Below are 17084 nucleotides of genomic sequence, written 5' to 3'. Positions count from 1 at the left end.
TGTCGAACACAAGCCGAGATGTCTAGATCAAGTCAAGTCAAGTCTGGCCAAATCATTTCAAGTCATGCCAAGCCAAGTCATGCTAGGTCAAACTGGTTGAACCCAAGCCAAGACATCTGGTTCAATCCAAATCCAGTCAAGGCAAATTGGACCAACCCAAGCCAAGCCCTCTAGGTCAATCCAAGTCCACTAAAGTCAAGTCGGGCCAAAGCAAGTCAGGTCAAACTGGGTGAACCCAAGCCAAGATGTCTAGGTCAATCCAGGTCAATCATCCAAATCAAGTCAAGGCAAACTGGACCAACCCAAGCCAAGACAGTCTAGACCAAGCCAGGTCAAGAAAGGTCAGGTCAGGGTATTTTGGCATCTCCTTTTCTGCATCCTCACTTATTGGGATGTACTGTGACTGCTTGCCAGATTTCCCCATGACATAAGAGTAAGACAATAGGCTGACAAATCAAGAGTCAGAATGTTAGAATAAGGCTCTGAATTATTTAAAAAATGCACAGTCACAGTTTAAACACTCCAATAAATAATGATGGATTTCCAAAGACACTTTTTTAAGATGGCAGCCATGCTCTGGACATAGTCTAAAAAATAGGCCCCTCTTCCTTTATTCATAATTTCCCCCTTCATTTCAGTTCCTTTTTTATATTTCTAAAACAAAAGGAATCCCTGCGTTTTTTACCCACCATGTATTACACAAAATAACTGAACTACTGATAGACTGGATTCTATCATTTTAATTTTTATTTGTTTACAGTATAAAATACAAAATGTTTTTTTTTTGCGTTGAGAAGGAAAGTTAACTGTAAAAATGAAATATTTTAAAGTTATAGAGGAAAATATCATGACAACTGTTATTTTGTGATTACAGTATGTACATGTTTAGCTTTTTTGGTCTCATCTGGAACATCTCAAGTGGCCTCAGGAATTCTTTTTACCTGGGCAAAAAGCTCTTGACCATTTCTTGCACTGCTCTCTGACCTGGAAGAGGATAATAATGATCATTAATAATTATATATTTTTTGCAGTGTAGATGAGACTTAAGCTTAAGTTTAAGAACACTTAACAGACTGACATCTTTGTTGAGGATGCAGTGGATGAGGAAGATGAAGGTTCCCTGCTGGGAGTTGAAGAACAGGAAGAGGAACTCCAGAACTTCACTGTTGCAGGTGAAGAAACCCAGAATCCAGGGGCAACCGAGGATGAAGAACTGAGCCATGGTTTTAAGCATCACACTCTGAATGACCTTCTTATCAGCCAGAGTATTTTTCCTCTGTAGGATCTCGCTCTTCAGGCTCTTCAGGGTGAAGATCACCATGATGACGATGGCAACAAAGAGAATCAGGTTGCACTGGAGAAATAAATTCAGAACAGAACAGCTAAAACTGCACTTGTGTAAACGCAGAGATCACTTTTTAAACCTGAAAGAAATATCAATAAATACTTACAGCGAGTATAACACACACAGGACCCAAAAAACTCCAGAAGAAGCCTCTGTCCATCTTAATCCAGCATCTGAAAAAAGAAATATACCATTCGTCACACAGGTATACATTTTTAATCTTCGACAAAATTGACCATACATCATACTGTCATGCCAGCTGCCTCTTCCACTGCTCTCAGTCTCCTGAGTACTAATCTTTCTCACCTGTGTCTCTTTACCCCTTAAACATTTAAGTCAGTTTCATTTAGTAAGATATGTCCAACTCCTGTCTTTCTCTACTGACCAGTTCTTTCTGTATTATATTACCACACTATTGGTTATGCCATTTTACTATAGTTTAGAGCATTGGCTATTATTTGTTATCAAAACTTAAGTATTAATTTACATCTGCAAGCATCTGGTTGGTTCGCGCAGCTTAGAACATACAACACATTTCATTCTCATTTAAAATCAACAGAAATATATTGGCACTGCACATTTGCATTATATTGTGTTTTCATCAGAATATTACTTTAAATATATAAATCTGTCAAATAAACTTTACCAAACTTTGGAAGAACTGTACTTTTTAATTGAAATGCTGCATTTAAAGTCATTCCGCATATCTACAATGAAGTCTTCAGTGTTTTTCTGAGTGTTCATTGGTCAGTTTCACACAAAGCAATCTACCAATCAGACGTGGTGAGAGACAGTAGATGAGTTTCTCAACTGATACTGTGTATTATCCCAAAGATATTTACAGCATTTAGCTGACCGTTTTATCCAAAGTGACTTACAAGGTTATTCCAATTACAGTCTTCCCCAAGGACTCCTATTGGTGTAGAGCAGCATTCTGTAGTCACCCAGAATTGGAATTGAACCCCAGTCTCCCACATGATGTGGTAGCTTACTAGCAGGTAGTGGTGTTATGCACTGCGCTACACCAACCAGTCAATAATAGAAACACTGTGAAACACTGAATTTAATTCGCCAACAGGTCCTTGGACCCCAAGAATAATCATTGGAAGTAAGGGTGCTGAAGGTGCTGCAGAACCCCCTGTTGATCACCTTACCACTTTTTAGCCAAAAAACCTTCTAGCCTAAACCCCACCCCCAACTGTTAAAACCACACCCCTTTCCAATACTTACTGTTCAGAGCCGTATCCTTCTGGCACGACCCCAGCGGACACTCCCACCAGAACCAGTGGAATAACGTATCCAATCACAGTCAGCCATTTCCAGCCCAGAACCTCCTCCTTACTGGATCTGATCTTGCTGAGGTTCTTCGCCGATATGAAGAGCAGAACCGCATCGATGAGCATCCAGACAAACGCAGACAGGAAGAGGTAGTGCAGAACACCCGACAGAACTTTACACGCCCACTGGACAACGAGACAGAGACGGAAAATTAGAGGATCGTAGAGAAGTACATGAAGAAGCTGTAAAAACGGGTTTGCTACTGTATCTGCTATCTCTATAATATCTTTATAAAGTGTAATATTGTGTAGATAATTCAGATTAACTCGTAACACATAGCTTGTATGAGAGCTTTTACGTTATGGGTTAAAAGTATTTGGACATCTGTGTATTCATTTGTTTCTTTTCCTTTTTTAAAGTAAGAATTTCTACTTTTTTTTTTCTACTAAAATTGAGGAAAACGGTTGCCTTAAAAAATGTAAGAAATGGGCAATGAAAACTAATGAAAAGTTAGCATAACTCAAAACATCAACTTATTACAAATTAAAAACTAATTCGCGCAATATTTCTAATGATAAAAATAATAAAATAAGAATGTAATTTTTTTCTTCTTTTGTTTTGATTCCAGTTTACTTTTTTTATAGATATTCACATTGTAAGCTTAAATATGTTGAATTAACCAGTTGCCTTATGATTTTAAATGAATGCTTTCTGAACTTGAGTTAATTAGACTAAAATTTTAGTTATTATGCCTCAATTGTGAGTACATATCAATGATTTAAATTTTTCATTATATCGATTGCTTTGCATAATAATTCTACTGAATGTAATTAAAATGTAAGTAAAATACAGATTTGAAATATTCCTATTCATGTAGCTGGTAATTGGAACACTCACCAGAAAGGCTCGTATTTTGCGTAGGAATTTCTGGGAGAGCAGGAACAGGAGCTGAGCCAGCAGGAGGCTGAGGGTCAGGTTAGCCTGAGCCACACTGTTGGTCTTCAGGTGATGACGGCAAACAGCGAAGGTCAGCAGGGTCAAGCCGAGGAACCCCAGCCCGACGGCCACGGCCACCAGGTTAAACATGTACAGATAGCTACTGGGGACCTGACATGTCAAAATGAGAAAAAAAAAGAAAAAATTTAATTGTAGCATCATTAAAAGCAATTTTAACACATTTCTCCTGCATTATTTTTTACTTTTACTAACTGAAAGTACATAGAATTACTGGCGGTAATTTTCTAAAGTTTGAAACAATATTCTTCGACTAATAAAACAATCTGCCAATAGAACAAGACCCTTTTGTAAAAACTTAAATAACTTAAACAAGTAAATAGCAGATGAGGGACCAACATACAGTACCAGTTACTATTTTAAAATGTTCTGCGTCGTAGATCATTTCTAAAGTCATCCTAACTAGGAAGAAAATCATGATTTAGCAAACTAAAAAAAATAAAGGAGTTAGATATTTAGGAGCAGTAAAGCCACTTATAAGAGTGAGTTTTCAGTAAAGTTTCTCCAGCACTAAGGCTGGGTGCAGCAGCATTAGCATTAGCTGCTAACCGCAGTGCTAGCTCTTTCACCATTCAGAGGTATACATTTAGAGAGAGCGCTATCGGGTGGAATTTACTAGCGCTAAGTGCTGCTGCTAACCACGTTTAAATACTGTCAGTAAACAAAAGCACTTTACTCACCCAAATAAACAGTTTTCAGTAGAAAAATCTGTATAGATTAACATCCAGCACTCATTTAACTAATTAGAAGAGAAATATAGCAAACACCTTTGTCCTTGTTCCTTACTATTGTCGCTTAAATGCGCCTCGTAATTCGGTGCGCCTTATTTATGAAAATAGACCAGAAAATAGACAGACGTTCATTGATAGTGCACCTTATAATACTTTGTGCCTTATAGTCTGTAAAACATGGTAATACACCCCTTTTTGAAAATAATCTTACAGTATATTGTTTTTTATCACCCATACCTGTTCCACACTCTCACCTTTGAAGAGCAATTGATTTGCATGATGAGGGCGAAGGTTCCCGGCTGATCACAGGAGCACACAGTGTGAGAGCTGTTGATGGAAATGACTTCGCAAACATCTTGCACCCATTTAGTGCCTTGCCAGTTCATACAGGACAGAGTACCTTCAGGATTCACTTCCTGAAAGGAGCATGAAGCAGATGAAATGTTTATTGTTTAAGTAAATTGTATATTTTCTATTTTATTTCTCTATGTGTGTAAATATTCTTCTCTGCTTCTCTGTTTTTCTCTCACCTGTACACCTGTACTCGTATGATTTGACAGTAAATCTGATCTGATTGGATTGGATTGGGTTTGATTCAGGGTGATGTTGAAGGATCTGGGCAGCTTTTCGATGGTGATGTTGTACAGTACGACTGAAACCACGTTAGATACGATGTTTTTGTCTTTGCCCTCGGGTTTGTTGAAGATGCTGGGGTTCAGAAGGTTGGATAAGTAGGTGTAGCTTATGAAGGCCACAGCGGCATATCCTATAATACACAATATAAACACATGAGAAACAATATGGGTTGGTAGTTTCGGGGTGAAATGGTAATAAAATAGTTAAATTTTCCTCAAAAACGATCAGTTCGCCCTATAATCTGGTGCACCTTATGTATAAAAATGTGAATTTTACCAGTCAGGTACAAAGAAGGAAGTTCAGAGTTATACAGGAGATTCAGTGAAGTTTCTCCAGCACCAAGGCTGGAGCAGTATTAGCATTAGCCGCTAACCGTGCTAAGTGCCAGCTCTTTTTTCGTTCAGACGTAAGTATTATTGGCCTGTAGTCTGCTCCTAACTTTAGCTAGCACTGCTAGGGCAGCATTAGCATTAGCCACCAACCATGCTAAGTGCTTGCTCTTTCACTGTCTTTCAGAGGTGAGTAGTATCGGCCTGTAGCCTGCTGCTTACCCAAGCTAGCACTGATGGGGCAGCATTAGCATAAGCCCCTAACCACGCTAAGTGCTTATCTTTTGTCATCTTTCAAAGGTGAATATTATCGGCACTAAACGCTATCGCTTTTGCAAGTCAAGTATATTGGACTGTAGCCCACTTGTTTACCACATTAAAAAAAGGTACGTGGAACAAAATGCTAGTTTATATCACCCTGGCTTACCGGTAAACTCAGGGTTCACAGTTTAGCGTAGTCAGGCAGCATTAGCACTGGCGGTAAGCTGCTAATGCTGCTGCACCCAGCCTTAGTGGAAATCTGGAGATCTAAGCATACTGTAAATAAACGGAATAGCTTTACTCACCCCAATAAACAGTTTTCAGGAGAGGAATCTGTGTAGATTCACATCCAGCACTCATTTTACTTTAATAATTAAACAACACCCCTGTTCCTTACTAGTTTAGCATAATTCACCTTATAATCCTGTGCACCTTATAGTGTGAAGAATACGGTAAGATAAATAAAGAAGGTTCTACTGTACCATTATTAATCTGTGAAATCCCAATCAGATCAATATCCAGATAAGCGTTGCTCGTGTTGAGTCGAGGGATTTCTGTTAAGGAGGCATTCGGTCCAACCACAAAGACCTCCGCCTCTGATAAACAGAAACCAACACAATCGGTCAACACAACGTATTTCACTGTTCATATCAATTTCAGTTTCTGTACTTCAATCCAGAGGTGTAAAGTAATGAAATATAAATACTTTGTAATAATACATAAGTAGAAATGTAGGTTATTTATACTTTACTGTAGTGCACTATAGGACTCTTGGGCATAGGTTTTGTTCTTAATGGCTTGATTTTTTCTCCTTACATTAATTTTACTTTTATACTTTAAATAGTTTTGAAATCAGTACTTTTTTATATATTCACTTTTACTTAAAGAGTAAAAAGCTTGAGTTGAGAGAAATATTTTAAACCCTAGTATCTACAATTCTACCTACAGAGTAATGAATGAAGATACTTTTTAAACCTTTGCTTAAATCCAAACTTCTACATGTTTCCTTAACGTCTTTAATGAAGCACCCATTGATCTTTGGTTCAGGAGATCTGCTTTTATAGTTTGAACTTGTTTACCTATTGCATCAAGGCTGATGCTAACGGAGTAATACGTCCACGTCCACGTCACCAGTCCAGACAGCAGTTTCTCAGTGCTGTTTAGTACAGAGTCACCATAGAACCCCGTCACCCTGGGATCCTCATCAGGCTCCAGAACCCTCACACACTTCATCTGCTCATTCAGATACTCAGCAACAACCTGACCAATCAGAACAGAGACAGACTCTTTAAAAAGTAAAACAGTAAAAAAAATAAAAATAATAATTCTATCTAACATCTGTCACACTTCTAATACATTTCCTGCAGCTGTGGTTGCCAGATATTTATTTTAAAATGTACTGTAAAATACTGGTAGCTGTGGTTGCCAAACATTTATTGCACAGTGCACAGTCAAATACTGGTAGCTGTGGTTGCCAGATAGTTATTGTAAAATGTACTGTAAAATACTCACAGCTTTGGTGCTGTATTTTGCATGTGGTTGGGAACAGTAACAGTAAAACTCATAGTATTTACATAAGAATGTGGATGTACAGTGAAATACTGGAAGCTGTGGTTGCCAGATAGTTATTGTAAAACGTACAGCAAAATACTTGATGCCATGGTTGCCAGATATGTATTGCAAAATGTACAGTAAAATACTGGATGCCATGGTTACCAGATATGTATTGCAAATTCTACAGTAAAGTACTGGAAGCTGTGGTTGCCAGATATTTATTGTAAAATGTACTGTAAAATGCTGGAAGCTGGGGTTTTCAGATATTTATTGTAAAATGTACAGTAAAGTATGGGCAGCTGTGGTTGCCAGATATTTGTTGTAAAATGTGCAGTAAAATACTGGCAGCCGTAGTTGCCAGACATTTATCATAAAATGAACTGTAAAATGTACTGTAAAATGCTGGAAGCTGGGGTTTTCAGATATTTTTCATAAAAAATGTACTGTAAAATACAGGCAGCTGTGGTTGCCAGATATTTATTGTAAAATGTACTGTAAAATACTGGCAGCTGTGGTTGCCAGATAGTTATTGTAAAATGCACAGTAAAATACTGGCAGCTGAGATTTCCAGATATTTATTTGCAAAATGTACAGTAAAATACTGGTAGCTGTGGTTGCCAGATATTTATTATAATATTTACAGTGAAACATTTGAAGCTGTGGTTGCCAGATATTTACTATAAAATGTAGTGCAATATATATATATATTGAATAGTTAGGAGTTTCGTACTGTTTTGGACATCACTTGGGCAGGGCTGCTCTGGATCTGCTTGAGGAGATTTAGTGCACATTCTAGGGAACAGTGAACCTGGAAGAAGGAGAAAATCAGGTTGGGGATTGAGTTGTGGTTGCCAGTTATCCAGTTATTGAGAAAGTGATTATATTTCCAATTAAACAGAAATTTATACACACCATGCAGTCTTCAGTTACTGGTGGAATTAACTCTGGAAGCAGAGCAATGCAGATTAAATAATGGTTAGCTGGTCCAAACTATATATATTTTTAAAGAATTGCTAATTCCTTATTATTATTATTATTATTATTATTATTATTATTATATTCACTCACTATTTCCTATGAAATCAAGGGTATTAAAATGACTTTATCCTGTCTCTACTGTCCAGATAAAATATTCTCCCACCTTCATTGCTATCTTGCACCCCGCCAACAGTCTATTTTCACGCCTTCATTAACCTGCATTCTTTAAATAGCAACAGCTTCTGAATATATCTACACTGATGGGCGTGGCGTTCTGGAAATGAGGTGTGTTCAGGTACATTTCTGGAGTTTTGCTTGTTTATCTTGGTAACAGAAAACACAGGAGCTCCACTGACTGATTAAAACCTATACAGAGGCCAACATTCAGATGTTCATCGCTGTCTTGGCAACATAGAAAACAGCATCAAAGAAAATAAAATAGTAAATAAAATAACATTGCTGTTCCCATAAATGAGCTGCTGGAGCTCCTTCACAGCATCAACCAGCAGCTCAGTTTCCTCTGCTGAGAAGAGTTTGTTGAACACGTTCAGGTAGCTGCACCGTTAAAATAGCAATCCACCAAAGTCAGAGCTAACCTGGTTCTACTCTTAAAGGGAATGATGAGCAATTGACATGCTGATTGCTTTATTTCACTTTACGCCCAATGACTAATTAAAAGTATTAGTACATGCATACGTTTTCACATTTCAAGCTGCTCAAGGTGTACTTTTCCCGTCTTTACGATAGCAAAGACTCACTGACACGCCCTAAACCAAGCTGCATGGTGCATGGCCGATGTCTTGCTCATACAGTAAATCACTAAAATGGGGCTCTTAGTATTAGTATAGAAGTTTCTTTTGGCAGAATGCATTAATTAGAAAAACATATATAAACATCTGGACATATAAAGCGTATCTACAGTACAATCAGCACCTCTGCAGGTGTAGGACTCTCTTGTGGTCAGGAAGCCAACTGGTGTAGGAAGTCTAGAGTCACAACAGCAGCCACCATCCTCAGGATTACAGACCGCATGAACACCGCAGGACAAGTTACTGCAGGAGGAATGACCTGTAGAGGAAACAGAATAATTTATCTCATACTAAACATATGGAGATTTAGTGAAGATAAAAGTGTTAAACAAACCAGAATATGTTTAGATGATCAGTTTTGTACATCTCTGCTGCATTTTCTCAGTCAGTTTCATGAGGTAGAGTCACCTGAATTTCAGGCTTTCAGTTAACAGCTGTGGTGAACTCATCAAGAGTTAAAGCTCCACTAGGTAGGATTGAGATTTTGTGCTCGTGGGTTCCCCCTACAGTTGTAGAGTGTAATAAATGTTTCAGGGGGATTAGTTTCTCTTTCTCGTTTTCTGGCTTTCACTTCTGCCAGAGTGTCTGTATGTTAGTTTGTAAAGAATGAACCAGTAGTCCTTGTAGAACTGTTAGAACTAAAGGTCGGAAAGCAGGTCGCAGTTCTCGCGAGCGTTGGTCGCGGCCGCCTCGAAAAACTTACAGAGTCTGGTTTGAGCTCAGAGGAGCTCCGGCACAGACACGAGATCACTGCTATTCCTCCTATTACACCTCAATGCAGCACTGCAGTGAGTTTCAAGCTGTAATTTTACTTCTTTAAAAAGTTCAATAATCAAGGAAATCCTACCTAGTGCTGCTTTAATTACTTGAATTTCTTGCCTCTGAGCTCAATTTGAGTAATGTTTTAATTCATATTAAGAGAAGAACTACTCAACTAAGTAAAGGAAAAATGAAGGTCAGTCAATCTTAAAAGATGAACAAAGACCGTCAAAAACGTCATAATGATAAAACTGGCACTCATCAGGAAAGGAAGAGCGAGAGTTTCCTCTGTTGTACAGGATAAGTTCATCAGAGTTACCAGCCTCAGAAACCACAAGTTAATAACAGCTCCTCAGATAAGAGCACCTTAATGATTCTTCACAGAGTATTGATTTGATTGATTTGGTTTGTTTAACACTGTTTTTAAGTTATTACATGATTCCTTATGTGTTCCTTCATAGTCTGATAGATCACTTCACTATTCATTTATAATGTGGGGAAAAAAATGAAAAGAAGAAAACATTAAATAAGAAGAAAAGTTAAAAGAAACTTAAAAGAAAAGAAAAGAAGAAAATTTAAAGGTCTCATTCCATTGTTTTTAAATTAATTCTAAAATGTCTAGTGGTCTCTAATATGAATGAATTAGCCCTGCTTTAGATCACTGGATTAGAGGTCTCTGAAGAAAGACAGGATTTGCACTAATGCTCATGAATATGCATGCATGCAAATATATCGCCTCTGATTGGCTATTCAAGGATTCAAGGATTCAAGGAGATTTTATTGTCATTCGCATCTTATGTGGTACATGAGGTGGAACGAAATTGTGATCTCACGATCCAGTTTACACCCAGGAGTTGTTATTAAATAGATATATAGATAAAAGTACAATAAAGGAATACAATAAAAATAGAATATACAAAATAGTTAAAGATAAATACCCCAAATGAAATAAATAGAAAGAGTAGACAGGTTGCAACAACAAGTCCAGAGTGCAAATGTGCTATAGCAGCATGAAATGAATTAGAGCAGTAGAAAATAAAGTGTCTCAGTGCAGGTAAAGTGACCGTGTTTGTGCAGTAATTGTCCTTGTGTGTCAGTGCAGTGTGTTGTTAAGTGGAGTTTAAGAGTCTTACAGCTTCCGGAATGAAGCTGTTTCTCAGTCTGGTTGTTTTGCACTTGATGCTCCGCAGCCTCCGTCCTGAGGGAAGCGGGACAAAAAGTGCATGTGCTGGGTGGGTGGGATCCTTCCTGATGCAGGTGGCCCTCTTCCTGCATCTGGAGGTGTAGATGTCCATGGTGCTGGGGAAGCTGACTCCAACAATCCTCTGTGCAGCCTTCACCACCCTCTGCAGAGCTTTCCTGTCTGCAGCAGAGCAGCTTCCATGCCACACGTTGATGCTGGAGCACACGACGCTCTCCACCACACATCTGTAGAAGGAGGTGAGGACTGCGCTCCCGAGTCCAGCTCATCTCAGCCTCCTGAGGAAGTAGAGCCGCTGATGTGCCTTCCTGACCAGAGTGGAGGTCTTGTTGCTCCAGGTGAGGTTGCTGCTCAGGTGCACCCCTAAGTACCTGTAGCTGTCGACCACTTCCACCGCAGATCCTCCAATGTGCAGGGGGAGGTGGGCATGCTGGCCTCTTCTGAAGTCCACAATCATCTCCTTCGTCTTCTTTACGTTGATGCAGAGGTTGTTCTCTCTGCACCAACCCTCCAGGTGTTCCACCTCCTGCCTGTAGCTGGACTCATCTCTGTTTGTGATGCATCCAACCACTGCTGTGTCGTCTGCAAACTTCACAATATGACAGCCTGGATGGAGAGGTGAGCAGTCATATGTGAGCAGTGTGAACAGGAGGGGGCTCAGCACACAGCCCTGAGGGGAGCCAGTGCTGAGGATTATAGTGGGGGAGGAGATGTTGTGAATTCTCACAGACTGCGGCCTGTTGGTCAGGAAGTCTAGGACCCAGTTGCACAGCGAAGAGCTCAGTCCAAGTGAGGAGAGTTTGGTTATCAGTGTCTGAGGAATCATCATCATCGGAAAGAGCATCCGAACGTAGGAATCCTTCTGCTCCAGGTGGGTGAGGGCAGTGTGGACCACGGAGGAAATGGCATCCTCTGTGGATCGGTTCTTCCTGTATGTGTACTTGTGTGGATCCACAGTGACGTTGATGGTGGCTTTGATGTGGGTCTGAACCAGTCTTTCAAAGCACTTTGTGACTATCGGAGTGAGGGCCACTGGCCGGTAGTCATTCAGACCTGTCACTGCGGAGCTCTTGGGGACTGGGATGATGGTGGCGGTCTTCAGGCAAGTGGGGACAGCTGCCTGGATGAGGGACGCGTTGAAAATGTCGGCCAGGACGTCCGAGAGCTGGTCTGCGCAGTCTCTTAGCACCCGTCCGGGGATGTTGTCCGGGCCAGCAGCTTTTCGGGGGTTGATCCTTCTCAGCGTTCTCCTTACTTCTGCTGGTGTCACGCTGAGGGGCTCCTCTCCTGGTGAGTGTGGGAGTCTGGTGCTGGGGGGGGGTGTCAGGATTCTCAAAGCGGGCGTAGAACTTGTTGAGAGCCTCAGGCAGGGATGGGTCTTTGGAGCTTTGTGCAGCGTTGGATTTGTAGTCCGTGATGCACTTGATGCCCCTCCACATGCTCTGTGGATCCTGGGAGGAAAAGTGTCCCTGGATTTTCTGAGCATATGCAGCTTTTGCCCTCTTAACTCCAACAGTCAGCTCTCTTCTAGCCCTTCTGAGTTCGTCTGGGTCTCCAGACCTGAAGGCAGCATCCCTGGCTTTCAACAGAGAACGCACCTCTGCGTTCAGCCAGGGCTTCTGGTTGGGGTAGCAAGTCACAGTCTTGGTGGTAGTGACATCCTCAGTGCACTTGCTGATGTACCCAAGAACAGCAGATGTGTATTCCTCCAGATCCAGCTCCCCCTCACACTCAGCAGCATCCCTGAAGACCTGCCAGTCTGTGCAGCCGAAGCAGTCCTGCAGCACAGCGTCGCCGTCACTGGGCCACACAGTGATGGTCTTCTGTGTGGGTTTGGAGCGTCGCAGCGGGGGGTGGTATGCGGGGACCAGCATGATGGAGATGTGGTCTGAAAGCCCGAGGTGGGGGCGCGGGAATGCCCTGTAAGCGTCTTTCACGGAGGAGTAAAGGCGGTCTAACGTATTATTACCTCGCATTGGGATGTTCACGTGTTGGTAAAACCTCGGCAGCGTGTTCTTCAGTTCTACGTGGTTAAAATCCCCCGCTACCACGTAGAACGCATCCGGATGCTTGTTCTGAAGCGAGCTGATGTTGTCATGGAGCTCCTTCAGCGCGTTGTTAGCATTAGCATCCGGTGCTATGTAAACAGCAATCACGAACACCGCCGAAAACTCACGAGGCACATAGTGAGGGCGACACTTCACAGTCAGCTGTTCTGTCGCCTCGGAGCAGTGGCTGTTTACCAACACGCAGTTTGTGCACGCAGTAGACGCACAAACCGCCCCCCCCGGGATTTTCCAGATAAAAGGCTGCGGTCCGCTCGGAAGAGCTGCCGGCCGGCGAGCTGGAAGGCTGAGTCCGGCATGGTCTGGTTCAGCCAGGTTTCCGTGAGACAAATCACAGCGCAGTTCCTCATCTCCTCAGAAACATTCATCCTCAGTCGCAGCAGGTCCAGTTTGTTATCCAAAGCGCGGACATTAGACAGGAAAAGCGACGGAATCGGGGGCCGGTTAGCATTAGCCTTTAGCCTGGCTAGCACACCACTGCGTTTACCTCGCTTCTGACGCCGCTGGCACCGCCTCCTCCTGCCCTTTGTCTGCAGCGATCCGCTCCCCCACGCCGGAGCGCGGAGGAGCTGTAGCTCGCCCAGCGTAGCTCGTATATTATTGTCCAAAGTTGCTGTTTTACTGACCAAACTGTCCATAATCCTCAAAAGTTCGGTCCTGCTATAACTCACACGCGTGGGGTGCATGAAGTTGGGTTCAGAACCGACGGAAAAACAGCTAAAAAAAGGGTGTTCGCTAGGAGCATGAGTAGCCGCTGCACTACTGCGCGCCGCCATCATTACATTATCAGTAAAGATTTAAGGTTTGGGTAAAACGCAGAATCTTTCCACTGGAGATCCGATTTAAACTTACAGTTACTTACACAAGATAGCTAACGCTAACTAGCTCCTGTAAACAGACCTGTACGCTCTTTAGCCTGCTGACACTTTGCTTTTGCTGATCAACTCGACTTTTCTGAATATTTTATTTTACTAGCTACTGCAGATAATAGAGGTTAAGCTCAGAGAACTTAGAGAGGCCTGATGTATTTTACAAAGAACAAAGAAAAAGTGGATTTTAGCGAAAGAAGACCTTTAAAATACTGCAAATATTATAAAAGGTTTGTGCTCAGGTGTACTGACGTGTGAGATAGGTTCCGTTGGTTGGGACGAGGTAGTACATGACCAGTCCTCCACCACAGTCCAGGGTCTTAGGGGTGTCCATCACAACATCACAGGTGTAGAAGGCTGAATCTGCAGAACTGAAGGAGCTTCCAGAACAATTATAGGAGATTTCACCCACAACCAGACTCAAGCATCTGTAGACCAAACTGTCTCCACCTATACCAGCAAACCGGTACCAGCCCTCCTGCAGCCCACCGTCATCCAGCGGCCCCCCGGGGAAAGCACTGCGGTTAAACTCAGCGTTCCTCCAGGGGTCTCGTAGAGTCTTATTGGACTGGCAAACATCTGAGAACAAGAGGACTGAATCAGAGCGGGTTTAAAAACTTAAAAGTGTTCTCCTTAATGTGATTTTTAACTCAGCTCAACAAGAAACATTGAATTGCACCGTAAACCATAGCAAACTAATTACATCAAATAACATTCTTAAGTTTCTGGTATCAATTTAAAACCATGCTCTTTTACAAAGGGTTTATAAATAGTTTATAAAGGAGTTAATTAAAGGTTATAAATTAAGTTGTAAGTACTAACATTACATTAATAAATATTAATAAGCACTTACAACACATAAGAAGACAGAACAACAGTGACAATTACTTCTTTTTTAAACTAATTTAAACTTTTTCTAATTAAATAATATCAGTTTAAAAATGTCAGGTTAGTCATTTATGCATCTCACAGAACTTAAATTAGACCAAAAAAAATTTGGTTTTTAATTTTTTTTAATGATCTAAAATAACTAATAAATAATTTCTACACTCTAAAAGAAATGGCTAAAAATCTTCATAAAAATGGCAATTTAACATAAATTATCATATTTATACATTTTCTGATACCCCTATATGGTCTTTAATTGTTTTTCCTTTCAAAAACAGACATCCTTTTAGATTAAAATTATCAGTTAGATGTGTTTTCCAAATACATGATGTCAATATAGGCTACAATTACATTATTTAACTGTTTTATACTATAAACATTGAAGTACAAAGGTCACAAATTGAATACATTTTACTGTAGTACTGAGCAATTGTTTGTAAAGGTACAGGAAATGTAGATTTAATGTTTTTGCTATTTTATTTTACAAGTAGTTAAAATTGCTGTATAAATATAAAGTATAAATTTCACTATTACACAATGTTTTCTGTTAGATAATATGATAAATTTATATATATATATATATATATATATATATATATATATATATATATATATATATATATATATTACTGTCATTTAAATGTTATTTAATAAAAACAAATGTAGGGAAAGGCCTAATTCAGTATGAACAGAAAAATGATACTTGAAATCCTGCTTTTCAATAAAATTTGATCCTTATTTGTGGTTTCTGATAAAGTAACGGTACCGTAATCGAGGCAGTCCCCCCGCTGTCCGTCTCTGGTATAGTTATCGGTGGTGCTGCACCAGGGTTTAGAGGAATTCTGAACATTAACACAGTCAGTGTAGGAAACTCCGTTATTAAAGAAGGGAAAAACACACTGATCTCCTTTAGTCGTGATGTTATCTGTAAAAACAGAGCATTATCTTACAGTATATTACAGTATATTAGCATTAGCATCAGCTTAAAAACTGTATATATAACATATAAACATTTAATATCTAACCACCTTCACACAGCCTAACAGTTCCAATGTGTAACAATATCACATTTAACTAAACACAGAAAAAACAAACAAAAAGACAATGTTTCGTTTATTTTTATTATTATTTATTTTAGTTTTTATTAATATTAATTAATTATTATTTTTTTATTATTATACTATGTAAAAGTTAGTTTTACCTTAATTTTTAACAGTTTTTGTCGTATTAATCTTATATTCTTTGAATCGTAATTTCTTAATAAACAAAGTTTTATTTTTTTATTTATTTGATTAAATCTAGATAGATAGATAGATAGATAGATAGATAGATAGATAGATAGATAGATAGATAGATAGATAGATAGATAGATCACTTTATTAATCCCAGGGGGACAGTCAGGCATTACAGCAGCACAATTACAATAAGAACAAAAACAAAAATTAAAAATAAAAAGTAAATAGATATAAGATATATATTATAAAAAAATTAAAAAATAAATTTTAAAAAGAGGTAAAAAGCATAAATATTATGCAGGTAATTGTGCAGGAATAAATTCCACTACAGGAATATCTAAACCAGTAGTAATAGTGATATTACTATTAACTTTAATTGCAAATATAGAAAATAAAATATAAAAAAAAAAAATGCAACATGGAAGCATAAGCGTACTGATATGTGCAGGTAAAATGCTCAGCTACATAAAGAAATGAGGGTTGCCCTCAATTTACTTCCAAGTCTAAATAAATAAATAAATAAATAAATACTTTATTATGGGTACAGGGTAAGCAGAAGCTGCCCTCTGGTGGAGGATCTGATTAATCAATTGCAGAACTTGTTTTGGGGACAGTCCTGGACTACACAGTGTTCTGAATGGAGATTGTTTTCCATTAAAAGGACATTTTATATAATACTAGACTTAAAATACAATATATCAGAGAAACTGCCCTTTAAAGAGGCTAAAAAGAAATAATATAAATAAAGGAGATGCTGGATTGATCCATACAAAAGTCCAATGGAATAAAATGTGTCTAGACAGAGAGTCCAGACCTCAGCGTTATTTAATGCTTTAATGTGTTTAAGTGACTTTTATGGTCAAATCAAACAAAAGAGGATAAAAGGGAGTTTGGGTAATGTTTTGATTAAAATATTTCTTAATTTTTTTATGTTAGTTTAGATGTTCGGATAATGCTTTTATTTATTTATTTTTTACATTATGGTGTGCTGCAATGGCTGCAATGGTTGTATCACGGTTTTAGGGCCCTATTTGAGTGATTTTTAGTTAAAAAATACACTTTACGCAGCGCAAATTGCGCAAAAAGGCATTTAGTAATCTATGTACTTATACAGTTACAGCACACAAGATC

General features: G+C 39.3%; 1 protein-coding gene across 1 annotated transcript in view; it reads right to left on the bottom strand.

Annotated features, from left to right (window-relative positions):
• Positions 1 to 785: 785 nt before the first annotated feature.
• Positions 786 to 17084, bottom strand: part of LOC103027453 (uncharacterized) — a 31263-nt gene continuing 14964 nt past the window's right edge. The window contains exons 16-29 of the mRNA XM_049469494.1: positions 15485 to 15643; positions 14083 to 14409; positions 9060 to 9194; positions 8061 to 8092; positions 7879 to 7956; positions 6674 to 6854; positions 6077 to 6190; positions 4899 to 5134; positions 4623 to 4784; positions 3521 to 3730; positions 2576 to 2808; positions 1452 to 1518; positions 1079 to 1354; positions 786 to 984 (exon numbers count right to left, since the gene is read on the bottom strand). Of these exons, the coding sequence (XP_049325451.1) occupies positions 925 to 984; positions 1079 to 1354; positions 1452 to 1518; positions 2576 to 2808; positions 3521 to 3730; positions 4623 to 4784; positions 4899 to 5134; positions 6077 to 6190; positions 6674 to 6854; positions 7879 to 7956; positions 8061 to 8092; positions 9060 to 9194; positions 14083 to 14409; positions 15485 to 15643 (2270 nt within the window). The 3' untranslated portion in view covers positions 786 to 924. The remainder of the gene's footprint in view (positions 985 to 1078; positions 1355 to 1451; positions 1519 to 2575; positions 2809 to 3520; positions 3731 to 4622; positions 4785 to 4898; positions 5135 to 6076; positions 6191 to 6673; positions 6855 to 7878; positions 7957 to 8060; positions 8093 to 9059; positions 9195 to 14082; positions 14410 to 15484; positions 15644 to 17084) is intronic.

This window comes from Astyanax mexicanus, chromosome 21 (assembly GCF_023375975.1).
Source record: "Astyanax mexicanus isolate ESR-SI-001 chromosome 21, AstMex3_surface, whole genome shotgun sequence".
Lineage (NCBI taxonomy): Eukaryota > Metazoa > Chordata > Actinopteri > Characiformes > Acestrorhamphidae > Astyanax > Astyanax mexicanus.
This window is presented reverse-complemented; position numbering and strand designations above follow the sequence as displayed.